We start from the raw sequence: 19,216 nt of genomic DNA, 5'->3' as shown, positions 1-19,216 counted from the left end.
TCTATGGTTGGTTCATGAGTGGCTAGTGAAAGTTTTCATGTAACTTCAGGTGTGTATCTCTATCTGTTTATGACTGTGTAAATGCAAGACCTCGATGGGCTTGAAGCTTTTCAGAGCCTCACAGTGTGAGAGGGGGCCCAGGTTGGTATGCCAGAGGGCTCAGTGATATCCCTGTTCCAGATTGCACCCTACAGAAGTCCATCACAGATACCAATTGAACAGGCCCTACGACAGTATGAGTCCATTTCCCGCTTATCATGCATTCAGTCACTGATGGAGAGACTGTCGTTATGGCAGGAAAGTCAGGACTCTTGGGTACTGTCCAGTGATGAGCTGCCAAAATCTTAACAACCGGTTCCCTCCTTACCCCACGAGGGGGTCGTGGCCCGCCCCTGCCCCCTGGTATCCCTGCCCCACCCACCCTTCTCCCCTGTCCCCTGACTGACCCCAGAACCGGGCAGGAGGCTCCCATGGGCCACCGTAGTGAGTACCCACCCCGCCCCACCCCTAAGAACCAAAGGGACCTGCCGGGGGCGAGGTGGGGAGTCCCAGGGGTGCTTACCTGGGGTCACTCCTATGAAGCATCTGGCAGGTCCCTCTGGCTCCTAGGGGTGGGGGATCATAGCTGGGGGGGAGCAGGGGGGGTGACTACTCCCCCCACTGATCACATCAAAAGTGGCACCTTAGGCATTGACTCCGTGAGGACTCTGGGGCTGGAGCCCCCATGGGGAACATTTGGTGGGTGCAGAGCATTCACCGGCAGCTCCCCGCCCCGCGCCTGGCCCCAGCTCACCTCTGCTCCATCTCCTCCCCTGAAAGTGCCACCCTGCTCTGCTTCTCTGTCCCCCCCCCCCGGCATCCAGCGAATCAGCTGTTCGAGCGGGAAGCCGGGGAGGGCTGAGAAGCAGGTGGCGGCTTCCCACTCAGGCCGAGGGTGGCGGAGGTGAACTGGGGCGGGGAACAGTTCTCCTGCCCCCCCGCCAGGTCACCGACTGTGGCGCGGGAGGCTCTCCTTGCGCCCCGCCCCGCCCCAGCTCATCTCTGCCTCCCTGGGCCTGAGCCCTAAACCACCGCCTGCTTCTCAGCCCACCCCGGCTTCCTGCGCCAACAGCTGATTCGGGGGAAACCGGGGTGGTGTGGGGAGAAGCAGAGCGGGGCACCACGTTCATGGGAGGAGGTGGAGGCAGAGGTGAGGTGAGCTGGAGCTGGACGGGGAGCTGCTGGTGGGTGCTCTGCACCCACCAAATTTTCCAAGTGGGTGCTCCAGCCCCGGAGCACCCATGGAGTCGGTGCCACTTTTGGCCAGTTGTTAAATTTAGAAGCCCTGTTAGAACTGGTTGCCCCTCACAGGACGACCAGTTCTAAAAGGGCTTCTAAATTTAACAACGGGTTCCAGCGAACCGGTGAGAACCGGCTCCAGCTCACCACTGGTTCTGTCTGTCATTGTCTCTTTGCTTTCATAGAATCACAGAATGATAGAATATCAGGATTGGAGGGGACCTCAGGAGGTCATCTAGTCCAACCCCCTTCTCAAAGCAGGACCAATCCCCAACTAAATCATCCCAGCCAGGGCTTTGTCAAGCCTGATCTGAAAATCTTCTAAGGAAGAAGCTTCCGCCACCTCCCTAGGTAACGCATTCCAGTGTTTCACCATCCTCCTAGTGAAAAAGATTTTCCTAATATCCAACCTAAACCTCCTCCACTGCAACTTGAGACCATTGCTCCTTGTTCTGTCATCTGCTGCCACTGAGAACCATCTAGATCCATCCCCTTTGGAACCCCCCTTCAGGTAGTTGAAGGCTGCTATCAAATCCCCCCTCATTCTTCTCTTCTGCAGACATAACAATCCCATTTCCCTCAGCATCTCCTCAAAAGTCATGTGATCTAGACCCCTAATCATTTTTGTTGCCCTCCGCTGGACGTTTTCCAATTTTTCCACATCCTTCTTGTAGTGTGGGGCCCAAAACTGGACACAGTACTCCAGATGAGGCCTCACCAATGTCGAATAGAGGGGAACGATCACTTCCCTCGATCTGCTGGCAATGCCCCTACTTATACAGCCCAAAATGCCATTGGCCTTCTTGGCAACAAGGGCACACTCTCGACTCATATCCAGCTTCTTGTCCACTGTAACCCCTAGGTCTTCTGCAGAACTGCTGCCGAGCCATTCAGTCCCTAGTCTGTAGCGGTGCATAAGATTCTTCCGTCCTAAGTGCAGGACTCTGCACTTGTCCTTGTTGAACCTCATCAGATTTCTTTTGGCCCAATCCTCTCATTTGTATAGGGCCCTCTGTAACCTATCCCTACCCTCCAATGCATTTACTTCTCCCAGTTTAGTGTCATCTGCAAACTTGCTGAAGGTGCAACCCACACCATCCTCCAGATCATTAATGAAGATATTGAACAAAACCTGCCTGAGGAATGACCCTTGGGGCACTCCACTTGATACCAACTGCCAACTAGACATGAAGCCATTGATCACTACCCATTGAGACCGACAATCTAGCCAGCTTGCTATCCACCTTATGGTCCATTCATCCAGCCCATACTTCTTTAACTTGCTGGCAAGAATACTGTAGGAGACCATGTCAAAAGCTTTGCTAAAGTCAAGGAACAACACATCCACTGCTTTCCCCTCATCCACAGAGCCAGTTATTTCATCATAGAAGACAATTAGATAAGACAAGCATGACTTGCTCTTGGTGAATCCATGCTGACTTTTCCTAATCACTTTCCTCTCCTCTAAGTGCTTCAGAATTGATTCCTTGAGGACCTGCTCCATGATTTTTCCAGGGACTGAGGTGAGGCTGACTGGCCTGTAGTTCCCAGGATCCTCCTTCTTCCCTTTTTTAAAGATGGGCACTATATTAGCCTTTTTCCAGTCATTTCTTGACCTCCCCTGATCACCATGAGTTTTCAAACATAATAGCCAATGGCTCTGCAATCACATTCACCAACTCCTTTAGCACTCTTGGATGCAGCGCATCCAGCCCCATGGACTTGAGCTCCTCCAGCTTTTCTAAATAGTCCCGAACCACTTCTTTCTCCACAGAGGGCTGGTCACCTCCTCCCCATGCTGTGCTGCCCAGTGCAGTCGTCTGGGAGCTGACCTTGTTCATGAAGACAGAGGCAAAAAAAGCATTGAGTACATTAGCTTTTTCCACATCCTCTGTCCCTAGGTTGCCTCCCTTGTTCAGTAAGGGGCCCACACTTTCCTTGACTTTCTTCTCGTGGCTAACAGACCTGAAGAAACCCTTCTTGTTACTCTTATCATCTCTTGCTAGCTGCAACTCCAAGTGTGATTTGGCCTTCCTGATTTCACTCCTGCATGCCTGAGCAATATTTTGATACTCTTCCCTGGACATTTGTCCAATCTTCCACTTCTTGTAAGCTTCTTTTTTGTGTTTAAGATCAGCAAGGATTTCACTGTTAAGCCAAGCTGGTCACCTGCCATATTTACTATTCTTTCTACACATCGGGATGGTTTATCTCTGTAACCTCAATAAGGATTCTTTAAAATACAGCCAGCTCCCCTGGACTCACAGAGCAGCCAATTCCTCTCTGACTCAGTGGAGAACTCAAGAGTTCTCATCTCCCTTTGGGAAGGTCCCTTAATTACTGTTTACTGTTAAAGCTGTATAAGAAAAACAAAAGCACAGCCATGGCAAGAGAGAGACTGGCTAGAGAGTGTCTTTTCTCCAGCCTCTTTGCATCCAGATGCTTCCATCTCAGAAATCACAGGTACCCATCTCTTTCTGTTCGACAAACCAAGTGCAATGTATGCATGATGGGATAGAGAATTGGTTTGAATTCATTTCTGCTCTGCACAGACACTAAATATCCCAGAGCCCTTGCCACAGGTGCTGAATTTGCTCTAGTAACATGCATCAAAATGCCCCTCTTTACTGTGCCCCTCGATGATGGGCTCCAGCCCTAAGTTGGCTTCATTACAGTGGCCCAGTGGATCCTTCAGGATGAAATTTCTTAGTAGACATCCAGTACAAGATCAGATTCAGAGGCCATGGGCCATACTTTGCTCAGGCCCCCGTGAAGTGCTATGACAGTCCTGCTGTCATGTTTTAAGTGTAGACAAGCCCTCAAGCAGGTCGTCCAGAAAAACATCCAGTCTGGAGTAAGAACTGAGTAAAACCTCAGGAGCCAGCTGTGTGTTAATGCACAGACATTGCCACCTCCTATCCTTGCAATCTAGGGCTTTGGCTGTTAACGGGGTCGGGGAGGGGGTGGGACTCTTATGAGAATTTACCCGCTGAAAAGCATGGAGGTGCTAGGGCTCCTCACTCACATAAATATAACAATTTTTCCATGTGGGCAAGACATCTTCTCCACAGCTTCATTCGCAAAGTTGGCTGAACTGTTATGCCATGAAACTTTCAAAAGACAATTCAGCCGGAAGTAGACATCCAACATGGGAAATTTCAGGTTAATGTCTGGCAAACTTATATGCAACTGAAAATTAAGTCTTGTAATTGAAGGTGTAAGACAGACTTAACTCTGTTTGGTGCCACCAGCATCACCTACAGTGGCCAATCCATTTGTGAATCCCATTCAGCTAAGCTCTTTGCTCCAATAATGTCTGTGACAAGGAGTTCCACAGGCCAAATATGGATTATGTAACCAGTTTTATTTTATCAGTTTTATATGTTTAGTGTTTCAATGTAATTGAATGTTCCCTTGTTCATGTGTTGTGAGACAGAATAAATATAAGTGCCTGACCTACTTTCTATATTGATAGATTCATAGGGTTTAAAGTCAGAAGGGACCATTAGATCATCTAGCCTGACCTCCTGTGTAACACAGACCATTAAATTTCTACCAGTTACCCCAGCATTGAGCTCCATAACTTGTGTTTCAGTAAGACCTGGTCTACACCAGGATTTTATATCATGGAATCAAAGAGTGACAGGGTTAGAAGGTGCTGCAAGGATCAGCGAGTCTAACCTCTGCCAAGATGCAGGATTTGTTGTATCTAAACCACCCCAGACAGATGACTATACAGCCTCCTGTTGAAAACCTCCAGTGAAGGACTTTCCACAACCTGCCTGGGCGTCTGTCCCATTGTCCTGCTGTTCTTACAGTTGGAAAGTTTATCAGAGATTAAATCGAAATCTGCTGTGCTGTAGTTTGAACCCATTGTCTCTTTCCTCCATCTGAAAGAACAACTTTCCTCCATCTTTTTCATGGCAGCCTTTCAAGTATCTCAAGACCCCGTCATGTCCCCCCTCAATCCTCCCTTTTCCAAACTAATCATAACTAGTTTCTTCAGCCTTTGCTCGTATGGCTTGCATTCCATCCTGTGGCTTTTCTTCATCACTTGCCTCTGGATCCTTTCCAGTTACTCTACATCTTTCCTATATATTGAAGACTCAAACTGAACACAATACTCCAGCTGAGGCTTCAAAAAGAAAAGGGCTACTCTCCCCTCCCGTGATTGGCAAGCTATGCCTCTGCTATTGCAAATGAAAACTGTATTTGCTCCTTTTTGCAATAGAAAAAAAAATCACACCCCTGAGAGATGTAGCTAGAGCAACCGAACGCTGGTACATACAGCAAAAAGTCTACTGAAGAATTCTTCATCAAACTAGCTCTTTTCCCACAAGCTGCATGAAATCTACCCTTAGATATTGACGTTCCTACAGCTGGAGTGCAGCTGGGACGGCACAGCCTCCTCTCCCCAAATACTGAGCAGATTCAGCACCTCGGCAGTGTCCCAAGCGTGGAGCTACAATGGCCACCTGGGAAGCTGTGATGTGAGCATTCCACACCCAGCAAACAGGAAGGGGAATTTTAAAATTTCTGACCCTTTAAAGGAGGACGGGCAGAAGGTGTTCACCTCGATGGAGGGGAGAGGAGTTGAAACTGTTCATCAGGGCACTCAGGATGGGCAATGTGGGATGCCTTCCGGAGGCCACTATGGAATTGAGATTAGTAAGGTCATTTGTTCATAGTTCATTTCTCTGAATTATTAAAATATCATTTTTGAGTGTGTGAAGGGTGACTAATCTGCTTCACCCATGAGAACAGCCCCCAGTAGTGCATGCAGTGTCTCATATTAACATTGTCTCTCCGTCCAGGTAATTTTACTGCAACCATCACTCTGGGCATATACAGGAAGTCATGGAAACACGTGGTACAAGCAGGAGACACCTTCTCTCCTACTCCATGTGAGATTCCAACACAACTGAATTCACCAGACCCTCCACCTTCATCCTGCTGGGCATTCCTGGCCTGGAGGCCGCCCACATCTGAATCTCCATCCCCTTCTGCACCATGTACGCCATTGCCATCTTGGGGAACTTCAAGATCCTCTTCATCGTGAAGATGGAGCCAAGCTTCCATGGGCCCATGTACTATTTCCTCTGCATGCTGGCTGTCACCGACCTGGTCCTGTCCACATCCACCCTGCCCAAAATGCTGAGCATCTTCTGGTTCAATTCTGGGGAGATCAATTTCAGTGCCTGCGTCACCCAGATGTACTTCATTCACTGCTTCTCAGGGATGGAGTCTGGGATCTTTGTGGCCATGGCCTTGGATCGCTACGTGACCATCTGTGATCCCCTGAGACATTCCACCATCCTGACATGCCCCCTGGTGGCCAAGATGGGCCTGGCCGTGGTGCTGAGCAGTGGCATGGTCGTACTGCCCTTTCCCTTCTTGGTCAGACAGTGGCCATATTGAAGAACCTACATTATCCCCCGCCCGTACTGTGTGCATATAGCCGTGGTGAAACTGGCCTGCGCTGACACCCACGTCAGTAATTTCTGTGGCCTCTTTGTGACATTCTATGTGATTGGTCTGGATGGGATTTTTATCACCATGTCCTATACCCAGATCCTCAGGGCCATCTTCAGCCTCCCCACAAAGGACACCCGGCTCAAGACTTTTTAAACCTTTGGCTCCCACCTCTTTGTCATTTTAGCCTTTTACATCCCATGTCTCTTCATCTCCCTCATGTACAGATTTGCCCAGAATGTGCCCCTGCATTTCCACGTTCTCATTGTCAATGTGTACCTCTTCATGCCCCCCATGCTAAATCCCATCATCTACGGGGTGAGGACTAAACAGATCCGGGACAGGCTGCTCCGGCTCTTTACTCATAAAGGGGCCTAAAGTTTCCTTCATGTGCTATGATTCTGACATTGAGCTCCATGCAGAGCTGGTCGGTCACATGGTGCTGGGCCCCCTTCCCTGAATCAGTGACTGGACAGTCAAAGTGACATTAAATGAGTAAAGTTTTGGAATAGCCTTCCAAGGGAAGCAGTGGGGGCAAAAGATCTATCTGGTTTTAAGATTCTACTTGATAAGTTTATGGAAGAGATGGTATAAGGGGATAATGAGATTTTGGTAAGTAATTGATCTTTAAATATTCAGGGTAAATAGGACTAATCCCCTGAAATGGGATATTAGATGGATGGGATCTGAGTTACCCAGGAAAGAATTTTCTGTAATATCTGGCTGGTGAATCTTGCCCATATGCTCAGGGTTTAGCTGATTGCCATATTTGGGGTCGGAAAGGAATTTTCCTCCAGGGCAGATTGGAGAAGCCCTGGAGGTTTTTCGCTTTCCTCTGTAGCATTGGGCATGGGTGACTTGAGGGAGGCTTCTCTGCTCCTTGAAGTCTTTAAACCATAATTTGAGGACTTCAATAGCTCAGACATAGGTGAGGTTTTTCGTAGGAGTGGGTGGGTGAGATTCTGTGGCCTGCGCTGTGCAGGAGGTCGGACTAGATGATCAGAATGGTCCCTTCTGACCTTAGTATCTATGAATCTATGAAATCCTTTCCTGGCCTTCCTGTGCTGTGTCCGTGTGACAAACTGAGGAATTGGTCTGTGTACAAATCATAGGATTGCCACCGTTCTAATTGTTTTTAACTGGGCCTCTGAGGCCCCGCATCCTGCCCAGCCTATTCCCCAAGGTCCTGCCCCCAGCCCCACCTCTTACCACAAGGCAGCTTCCACTGTCCCATCTCCGTAAAAGGTCCCACTTGCTTCTCTGCCTCTTCCTCCTATGCCCCGCCTAAGCTCCGCCTTTTCCCCCAAAGCCTCACCCTGTTTCTCTCTCCCCTCCTCTATAACCCCATCCACTTGCTGGATCATCTCCACCTTCCTCCCTTCCCCCACCCCAATCTGGGCTCCCTCTGCTGTGGGACTGGGATGGGATCTGGAGCAGCCTGGCAAGGAACCTGCAGTGAGTGCAGCGAGGACGCAGTGCTGGGGTCAACAGGCCAGTCTGGAGCGGAGAGGGAAGCCAGGAAACCCTATAAATTCAGCTGAGCATTGGGAGCAGGACTATGCAGCAGTCACCTGAGATTGTGCATCATACAGCAAGTAGGCCTGAAAGCTCAGCTGCAAAGTTCTGAGGGAAGAGACCATTGTGTGGCTTATTTCCTTAGCTTTCAAGTCGCAGTGGGAGAGGTCTAGGTTGGATATTAGGAAACACTGTTTCACTAGGAGGGTGGTGAAGCACTGGAATGGGTTTCCTAGGGAGGTGGTGGAATCTCCATCCTTAGAGGTTTTTAAGGCCCAGCTTGACAAAGCCCCGGCTGGGATGATTTAGTTGGTGTTGGTCCTGCTCTGAGCAGGGGGTTAGACTAGATGACTTCCTGAGGTCTCTTCCAATCCTAATCTTCTATGATTCCAAGATATTTGGCTTGTGGAACTTCTCGCCACAGTCATTATTGGAGAAAAGAGCTTAACTGAATGGATTCACAAATGGATTGGCCATTTTTTGTGGCACCACCGTTAATTAAGTTTATCTGACAACTTCAATTAGAAGACCTCATTTTCAGTTTTGTATAAGTTCGACAAATCTTTATACATTTGGACTGGAATTTCCCACACTGTGTGTCTGCTTCGGTGTGAATTGTTGTTTAAGGCAAAATGGTTTGGCTAACTTTTCAAATGAAGCTAAGACAGAAGATAACTTGTTCATGTTGAAATTTTTTTATAATTAGCACCTCCTTGCCTTACAGGAGGTAAAAGTCAGATATCAACCCTTTTGTTAACAGCTGTGAAATGCAAGAAGAGGATGTGACAGTCTCTGTGCATTAACATAAAACTGGCTCCTGAAGTCATTCAGATCTCTTGGGTGAATACCATCTGGTGCTGTTGACTTATTATTGTTATGTTTATCAATTTGTTCCAAAAACCTACCCTAATCACTTGGAGGAACATGCTTAGCCAAATGGGATTCAGAAATGGATTGTCCACTGTATGTCGAGATGGGGCACCAACTTTTGCTTGCGCTCTCTGACTGTGCCACTGAAATGCAGCCATCTTGGGGTGAAAGGACAAAAGCCAGGGTCAACAGGGATTCAGAGAAAAGAGAGATATTTTTGTCGGTGATACTGAAGCAAACTCGTCACCAGTGGCAAGGGCCCTGGATTTTTAATGGCCGTGCAGAGTGGAAAGGACCACAGAGACCTATTATCTATCGCATCACACCCAGGTTGCATTGAGTTTGTCGAACAGGTGAGTTTCCCAATGAGATTTGGGTATCTGTGAATTCTGGGATGGAAGCATCTTTCCTAGGAATCACCATGAGGTTGCCGTGTCCCACACCTCTTTCACGACAGCATCTGCAGCAACATCCGAAGCCAAAAGCCGACACAGGGGGTGCACCATTTGTAACATAGCTCTGTGCAATCCCAGTGAGGTTTGTTCAGCCTCTAGTGGTGAATTGATCATCTGAATGTGATTAGGCTGGAGACAAACTGTCTGCACTTCTGTGTTTTCTGTCCACTTTAGGAGTAAACAGTAATTAAGGGACCTTCCCAAAGGGCAATAGGAACTCTTGGGCTCTGTGCTGAGTCAGAGAGGAATTGGCTGCTCTGTGTATTTGTGTATATTTAATATTAGAGTTGATTATTAAGAAAAATAGAAATAATGCCTTGGCCTCCATAGGGTCTGATAGACTGTACATGCCCAGGATGTCTGGGTTGATAGCAAACTGATCAGAGATCAGTGTGATGGGTTCAGTCATATAGATCCCCTTACAACTGTCACCTGATGTGCTGAAATTACCTCTGAGCCGGTTTTCCCTGCCAGCTTGGGATTTCCAGAACCCTGCCTTGTTGAGCCAGACACGCTAGCTCGCTGCAACACAAACCCAGGGTCTGGGCGACACACCCAAAGCTTCAGGCTTTAGCTGAAAACAGCTCATCAGCTTAGCTGTCTCCAGCATCCAGACACCCAGTTTCCAATGAGATCAAAACCCCAAATAAAGTCATTTTGCTCTGTATAAAACTTATACAGGGTAAACTCATAAATTAACCACCCTCTTTTCATTTCAAAACACCTAGCAAAGGAAAGTCTCTATGAATAGATCTTCATGATACTGATAGGTAAATTGAGGCATGGGGAGAGATGACCTTGGCTAACGACTCACAGAAAATGACAGACAGAACTGATGGGTCCTGTCTTCCCTGATGTTATCATGGTCTCTCCGTGAGTAGCTGAACACATGACAAGAAGGAAATGGACTCAGTTCTAGCAGGGCCTGGCCATGGGTGGCTATGACAGACTTCCCCTGGATGTAGCCTCGAACTGGGGTACCACTGATCCCTCTGGCATACCAATATGGGCCCCCCTCACATACTGTGGCTGTGATAAGATGCAATCTTCTCCAAGTCTTGCACTTACAAAGCCATATACATGCAGGGATACACCCAGCTGCAGTTACATGAATGCTTTCACTAGCTACTGCTCACCCCTCCCTCAGTGTGTACATGACCATGAACCAGCCCATGTTCCTGAGCAGATTTCCCTTTTACATTTCAAACAACATAAAGATTGAGGTAGAAAAATATAAACAAATGTATTAACTACAGAAAGATAGATTTTAAGTGATTATAAGTAATATTGCACAGATCAAAGTTGGTTTTATAAGAAATAAAAAAAATCACTATCTAAATTCTCTACACTAGACAGGATCCAAATCAAGCAGAGTCTCACCCTGATGATAGAAACAGTCAACCAATCTTCCATTCACAGGCTAGTAACCCCTTCAGCCTGGGACCACATCCCCAGTTCAGTCCTTGTTGCTAAGGTTTTTTGCAGGTGTTGAGTTGTGGGGAAGTGAGTCGAAGTGATGATGTCACTTCCACCATTTATAGTTGCTGCCATGTGGAAATTTCTTTTTTCCCTAGCAGAGGGAAATGTCCCCAGCAGAGTTAGTGGAAAATTACAGACACATGATGGAGCCCAGTGTCACATGAGCTGGTCACATGTCCTTGTATGCTTCAGTGATTCATAGCAGGGACCATTACCCGTATCCTACGTAGAATATTCACAGGAAAGTCCATCAGGTGGCGATAAGCTTCTTCCAAGTCCTATTGTGTTTCTTAATGGGCCATAGCCTCGAATCATCCATCCACAATAGGATGGGTAGACTGGATGTAGTCTACCTCATGGTGTTACCCAGGAGCAAACAAGTTTGAAATACGGGTATAGTCAATAATCATAATTTGAGGTACAAAATGATGTACTTTATATGAGACAATTTTTATAAAATACATCACAGTCATATTACCTTAGTAAATTTGGTGGTGCTAGGTTGTTGCTTTGGTGCACAGAATGTTACACATCACCCCTTAATTTACTGCAGAAGTGTTAGTCATTGACTAATTCAGAGGCAATGTGCCATGGCCCTCTTTAGGTTTTCACTATACAACTCTAAAGTTTTGCAAACATTACAGTCTTAACCACAGGTGTTTTTGAAAATTTCGGTGTACCTTTTAACATTTTGTAGATCAGTGAAGTGATCTCAAAACTCAGCTTTCTCTGGGTCACTAGAAAACCTCTCTTTGTATCTCTTCAGCATTGTTAAGCATTGTGCTTTTCCAACTGGTGATAACTCAATAGAAATATTCATCAATTTGCTATGAGGAGCTGTGCCTCAGTTTCTCCTTCCACACAGGAGATCAGGTTAATTATGGTTTCCCTACTCTGACAAGCCTTGAGCCTGTTCACAGGTGTTAACTGAGAAGGAGTGTCCTCATAGTGTTTCTTGCTTTCAAGTCCTTAGCTTTGGGAAAAGCTATTTGCCATGCTATGAGTAGTAAACAAGAAGACCTATGGGGATAGTGCTTCTCAGCTAACATCTGTAAAGAGGTTCAAAGCTTCTCTCAGCAGGGAAACCATAATAAACCTGGTCTGCTGTGTAAAAGGGGAAACTGAGTCACACCACTTCATGGCATTATTGAATATCTGTGTTGAGATATCATCAGTTGGAAAAGCACAATGGTAAACAATGCTGCACAGACATTAATAGAGTTTTTCTAGTGACCCTAAGAAGGCACACTTGCTGACTTTTGAGTTCACTAGACTGATCTACAAAGTGTAGGAGAGACACAGAACTTTGCAAGAACACCTATGGGTAATACCACAATGCTTGCAGCATTTGGGAGTTGTATGGTCAAAACCTAATTAAGGCCTTTGGCACACTGCCACTGCATTAGTCACTCACAAACACTCCTGCAGTAAACTAAAGGGTGAGTTCTGATATTATGTGCTGCAAAGCAACACCCTGCGTCCCCATATTTACCATGGTGATATGATTATGATATGTTTTGTATAAAGTTTGTCATTTAATGTTTCAATGGAAAAGTTATCATTTGCAGAACATGATTGCCCTATTTGTATGCATGTATTTTTTTTTGACCTAAAGTTATAAATATTGACTACGTACCAGTATTTCAAATATGTTTGCTCTTCGGTAACAGCCACAATGTAGTTCACATCCCATCTAGACAGCATATTATGAGTGAACCATTCAAGGTATTGGTGCATTAAGAACCACGATAGGCCTTAGAAGATTATTCCCACCTGATGGATGTTCCTGTTATAGCCAGGATATTGATAATGGCCTCTGCTATGAATTATAGAAGCATGCAAGGGCATGTGACCAGCTCATGTGACAGTGGACTCTGTCTTGTGCCTGAACTTTTCCACTAACTGCACTGGGGGCATTTGCTTGGAAAAATGAAGTTCCCTCTACATGGCAGAAGCTGTAATGTGGGAAAGCGACATCGTCACTTGGCCTCACTCCCCCCACAACTCAATACCCAGAACCACCTTAGGAATTAGGGCCGAACTGGGGATGTTGTCCCAAGCTGAAGGGATTTCTAGCCTGTGTATGAAAGATGGGTGGGCTGTTTGTCCCATCAGGGTAAAACACTCCTCGATTCAAATCCTGTCTCACGTACAGAACTTAGATATTGATTTTGTTTATTTCTTAAGTAACCAGCCTTGATCTGTTCTCTATAACTTATAATGACTTAAAATCCATCTTTCTGTACTTAGTACATCTGCTTTCTATTTATTCACCAAAAGCAGTGTGTTATTTGAAGTATAAAGGGAAATCTGCTCAGGAACAGGGGTTGGTGAATTGTCCTCTCCACATTGAGGGAAGGGGGCAGGACAATAAACTTACACTGCTCAGTCTTCCGACAAGGGCAAGACAGTACAGCTCTGAGGTCCTAGGCTGGGGAGCTGGGGGAACTGGCTGGAGCCTCTCTATGGTTGGTTCATGAGTGGCAAGTAAAAGTTTTCACGTAACTTCATGTGTGTGTTTCCCTGTCTGTGTATGACTGTGTAAGTGCAAGACCTGGAGGGGCTTGCAGCTTTTCACAACCTCACAGGCTGTTTCAGGTTGCAACCTACAGAAGTCCGTCACGCCTACCCAATGAACAGGCCCTACGACAGTATGAATCCATTTCCCGCTTATCATGTGCTCAGTTACTGATGGAGAAACCATTTTTAGGCAGAAAACTCAGAACTCCTGGGTCTGTCATTCTCTGTTTGATTTTTGCCAAGTCATGTCTCCCTGTACCTCAGTTTACTTATGGATATAATGGGGATATGTTCATAGTGACTTTCCTTTCCTAGGTCTTTTGAAGATCCTTCAATGAAAGGTTCTACGTGGTCTGAAAATAGCTTACTGATGAGAATTGCTGATCTCTGATCCCATAGGAAAAATCCCTTGTGCCTACAGAAAGTGTACGTGTCTCCCCTCAGTCATCTTTCTCCAGATCTCTCTGTCTACTATCTATCTATCCATCCTGGGGATTTAGACAACATCAGAGCATATAAGACCTAGTCACTTTCCCTAGGTTTCTTAGGAATCAACTATAATTTTTAAATATACACAAATACACAGAGCAGCTAATTCCTCTCAGACTCAGTGGAGAGCCCAAGAGTTCTCATCTCCCTTTGGGAAGGTCCCATAATTATTGGTTGTTGTTAAAGCTGAATAACAAACAGAGAAGTACAGACATGGAAACAGAGACATGAGCTAGAGAGTGTCTGGTCCAGCCTGTTTACATCCAGATTCTGCTTCTCCCCTAGAGTCTGAGTGAACCCCACTGGGTTTGCATAGAGCTACATTATAAACAATGCACACCACTGTGAGCTCTCAGTGTGGGGTGTTGCTGCAGATGCTGGGGTGAGAGAGGAATGGGACACGGATACCTGAGGTGGATTCCCAGCAAAGAGGCTTCCATCTCAGAAATCACAACTACCCATCTCTTTCTGTTCGACAAACCAAGTGCAATGTATGCATGATGGGACAGACCATAGGTCTGTATTCATTTCTGCTCTGCACAGCCACTAACCATCCCAGGGCCCTTGCCACAGGTACTGAATTTGCTCTAGTATCAGGGGCCAAAATGCCCCTTTTTGCTGTGCCCCTCGGTGATGGGATCCAGACCTAAGGTGGCTTCATTTCCGTTGTACAGTGGATCCTTCAGGATGAAAGGTTTCAGAGTAGCAGCCGTGTTAGTCTGTATTTGCAAAAAAGAAAAGGAGTAATTGTGGCACCTTAGAGACTAACAAATTTATTTGAGCATAAGATTTCGTGAGCTACAGCTTATGCTCAAATAAATTTGTTAGTCTCTAAGGTGCCACAAGTACTCCTTTTCTTTTTTTCAGGATGAAAGTTGTTAGTAGACGTCCATTACAAGGCCAGATTCGGAAGCTTGGGGCCTTAGTTTGCTCAGGTCCCAGTGAAGCGCTGTGGAACCCCCCTGTTGTGTTTTAAGTGTTCCCAACTGTAAGAACTGGAGGCCAGGGAGGTTGTGGAAAGTCCTTCAGTATCGGGGATACTGTTCCTGACGGCTTGTAGTCCATCTTTGTGTGGAATGTTGGTGTAGAGGCTTCGACATCCATAGTGGCCAGGATGGTGTTTTCTGGAAGATCACCGATGGATTGTAGTTTCCTCAGGAAGTCGGTGGTGTCTTGAAGATAGCTGGGAGTGCTGGTAACGTAGGGCCTGAGGAGGGAGTCTACATAACCAGACAATCCCATTGTCAGGGTGCCAATGCCTGAGATGATGGGGTGTCCAGGATTTCCATGTTTATGGATCTTGGGTAGCAGATAGAATACCCCAGGTCGGCGTTCTAGGGGTGTGTCTGTGCGGATTTGTTCTTATGCTCTTTCAGGGAGTTTCTTGAGCAGATGGTTATCTACTACAGGACAGAATTAATTTGCAAACTGGATACAATTAACTTAGGCTTGAATAAAGACTGGGAGTGGATGTGTCATTACACAAAGTAAAACTATTTTCCCTTGTTTATTCCCTCCCCCCCGCCCCCACTGTTCCTCACACATTCTTGTCAACTGCTGGAAATGGCCAACCTTGATTATCACGACAAAAAATTATTCCCCCCCCCCGCTCTCCTGCTGGTAGTAGCTCAACTTACCTGATCACACTTGTTACAGTGTGTATGGTAACACACATTGTTTCATGTTCTCTGGGTATATAAATCTCCCCACTGTATTTTCCACTGCATGCACCTGACAAAGTGAGCTGTAGCTCACAAAAGCTTATGCTGAAATAAATTTGTTAGTCTCTACGATGTCACAAGTACTACTTTTCTTCTTTGAACTACTTTCTATATCAATAAATTCATAGGCTTCAAAATCAGAAGGGACCATCAGATCATGCAGTCTTTTATATCATGGAATCAAAGAGTGACAGGGTTAGAAGGGGGCTGCAATGATCAGCTAGTCTAACCCCCTGCCAAGATGCAGGATTTTTTGTGTCTAAACCATCCAAGACAGATGACTATCCAGCATCCTGTTGAAAACTTCCAGTGAAGGACTTTCTACAACCTGCCTGGGCGTCTGTTCCATTGGTCTCTTGTTCTTACAATTGGGAAGTTTATCAGAGATTAAATCTAAATCTGCTATGCTTTAGTTCAAGCCCATTGCCTCTTGATCTATGTGGCTATGTTCTTCCACATTTTTAATGGCAGCCTTTAAAGTATCTCAAGACTGCTGCCATATACCCCCTTAATCCTCCGTTTTCCAAACTAAACATACCCTTTTCCTTCAGCCTTTGCTCATATGTCTTGCATGCCACCCTCTGGGTCATCTTTGTCACTCTCCTCTGCACCCTTTTCAGGTCTCTACATCCCTTCTATATATTGGAGTCCCAAACTGGACACAATATTCCTGCTGAGGTCTAATCAGCACCAAGAAAAGGGCTATTATCCCCCCCGTGACTGGCTATGCCTCTGTTAATGCAAATGAAAATTGCACTTGCTCTTTTTTGCAATAGCAAAAAAAAAATCACACCCCTGAGAGATGTAGCTATAGCAACATAACCCTGGTATATACAGCATGAGGTCTGCCAAAGAATTCTTCACCGACCTAGCTACCACCTCTCAGAGAGGTACATTATGTACGCTGACAGGAGTACCCCCAACGAAGTACCCACGGGGTTGTTGGCGGTGGAAATGGGGTCACCGTTGAGGATAGCATCCAACTTCTTATAAAAATGGCAGGTCTGTGACACAGCAACATAGATACTGTTTGCCTCCCTTGCCTTCTGGTACACGTGCCTCAGCTCCTTTGCTGTGTCCTGCAATGTGTCCTTTTCCCACAAGCTGCACGAAATCTGCCCATAGGTATTGACATTCCTATGGCTGAAGTGCATCTGGGACTACACAGCCTCCTCTCCGCAAATACTGTGTGGATCCAGAAGCTTCACAATGTCCCAAGCGTTGAGCCACAATGGCCACCTGGGAAGATGTGATGTGAGTATTCCACACCCAGCAAACAGGAAGGGGAATTTCAAAATTTCTGAGGGGGAATTTAAAGGGGGAAGGGTGGAAGGTGTTCAGCTCGATGGAGGGGAGAGGAGTTGAAACTGTTCATCAGAGCACTCAGGATGGGCAATGTGGGACGCCTTCCGGAGGCCAATTACAGCAATAAAATCAAGCACAAGTGTCTACGCTGGCACTTTGCCAACGAAACTTTGGGTGAAACTCCTGTCAAGGTGGTTACATTCGTCACTGAAACTGAGGAGTTCCATCACGGAAAGTGGTTTGCAGTGTGTACACCCTCACTTTTTCTTTGGCAAAAGCTGCTTATTTGCCACAAAGCATGGTAGTGCAGAAAAAGCCTAAGGAACAATGATGGATAACTAGTATCCACACTTGTATTTCCTTCTGGTGCCTAGTAAGGTTTCCCACACCATGATGTGTAGGAATTATTGAGCAGAGAGCACCATAAAATATGGAATTGGCATTAGTAAGGTCAGTTCTTTATAATTCATTTATCTGAATAATGAAAATGTCATTTTCAGTATGTGAAGAGGGACTAATCTCCTTCCCGCATGAGAACAGGCTCCAGTAGTGCATATAGTGTCTCATATTCACATCCAGGTATTTGTACTGAGACCATCACCCTAGACCCTGGGCACATAAAGGAACTCAGGAAAACATATGCTACAAGCAAGAGACACTGTTCTGCCTCAGAGTTGGACACCTTCTCCCCTACTCCATGTCACATTCCAACACAACTGACTTCACCAACCCCTCCACCTTCATCCTGCTGGGCATTCCTGGCCTGGAGGCGGCCCATGCCTGGATCTCCATCCCCTTCTGTGCCATGTACACCATCACTCTCTTGGGGAACTTCACCATCCTGTTTATTGTGAAGACAGAGCCGAGGCTCCATGAGCCCATGTACTATTTCCTCTGCATGCTGGCTGTCACCAACCTGGTCTTGTATACGTCCACCATGCCCAAAATGTTGAGCATCTTCTGGTTCAATTCCAGGGAGATCGATTTCAGTGTCTGCCTCACCCAGATGTACTTCATTCACTGCTTCTCAGCGACGGAGTCTGGGATCTTTGTGGCCAGGGCTCTGGATCGCTACGTGGCCATCTGTGGTCTCCTGAGACATTCCACCATCCTGACAAATCCCCTTGTGGCCAAGATCGGCCTGGACGTGGTGGTATGCTGTGTCATTCTCCACCTTCCTCCTCCCCAGCCTGGGCTCCCTCTGCCCCGGGGCTGGGACGGGACGTGCTGCAGCCTGGCAAGGACCCTGCAGGGAGGATGCAGCAGGCCGGCCAGTCCGGAGCAGAGGGGGAAGCCAGGAAACCGTGTGAAATCAGCTGTGGGTTGGGAGCAGGGCTGAGAGGCAGGCAGCTGAAATGTGCATCATTCAGCGTGTGGTCCTGAAAGCTCAACTGCAAAGTCCCGAGGGCAGAGACCATCGTGTGGCTCATTTCCTCAGCTTTCAGCCATAGTCTCAAGTCACAGTGGGGGAGGTCTAGGTTGGATATTAGAAAACACTATTTCACTGGGAGGGTGCCACCACTGAGAACAGCCGAGCTCCATCCTCTTAGGAACCCCCCTTCATGCAGTTGAAGGCTGCTATCAAATGCCTCCTCACTCTTCTCTTATGCAGACTAAATAACTCCAGTTCCCTTAGCCTCTCCTCATAACTCATGTGCTCCAGCCCCCTAATTATTTTCATTGCCCTGAACTGGACTCTCTCCAGTTTGTTCATATCCCTTCTGTGGTGAAGCACTGGAATGGGTTCCCTAGGGAGGTGGTGGAATTTCCATCCTTAGAGGTTTTTAAGGGCCAGCTTGACAAAGCCCTGGCTGGGATGATTCAGTTGGGGTTCGTCCTCCTTTGAGCCGGGGGTTGAACAAGATACCTCCTGAGGTTCCTTCCAACCTTCTATGGTTCTATTTAATGGGCGTGCAGAGCGGACAGGGCCACAGATTTATTCTTGGTCCCATCCCACCCATTCCCGATTCCATCATGACCATGTTGCACTTCGTTTGGCGAGCAGCAAGAGATGGGTACCTGTGAATCCTGAGATGGAAGTGTCTTCTCTGGGAATTCCCTTCAGCTAGCTGTATCCCACACTTCTCTTACCCCAGCATTTGCAGCAGCATC

General features: G+C 46.8%; 1 protein-coding gene and 1 pseudogene across 1 annotated transcript; both read left to right on the top strand.

Annotated features, from left to right (window-relative positions):
- Nucleotides 1-6,180: 6,180 nt before the first annotated feature.
- LOC119843840 lies at nt 6,181-7,128 on the top strand (annotated as a pseudogene).
- Nucleotides 7,129-17,744: 10,616 nt separating this feature from the next.
- Nucleotides 17,745-18,443, top strand: LOC122457840 (olfactory receptor 52K1-like). The gene has a single exon (XM_043503927.1). It carries the CDS (start codon nt 17,802-17,804, stop codon nt 18,441-18,443), a length of 642 nt encoding a protein of 213 aa, XP_043359862.1. The 5' UTR covers nt 17,745-17,801.
- Nucleotides 18,444-19,216: the final 773 nt, after the last annotated feature.

This window comes from Dermochelys coriacea, chromosome 1 (genome assembly GCF_009764565.3).
Source record: "Dermochelys coriacea isolate rDerCor1 chromosome 1, rDerCor1.pri.v4, whole genome shotgun sequence".
Taxonomy (NCBI): Eukaryota; Metazoa; Chordata; order Testudines; family Dermochelyidae; genus Dermochelys; species Dermochelys coriacea.
This window is presented reverse-complemented; position numbering and strand designations above follow the sequence as displayed.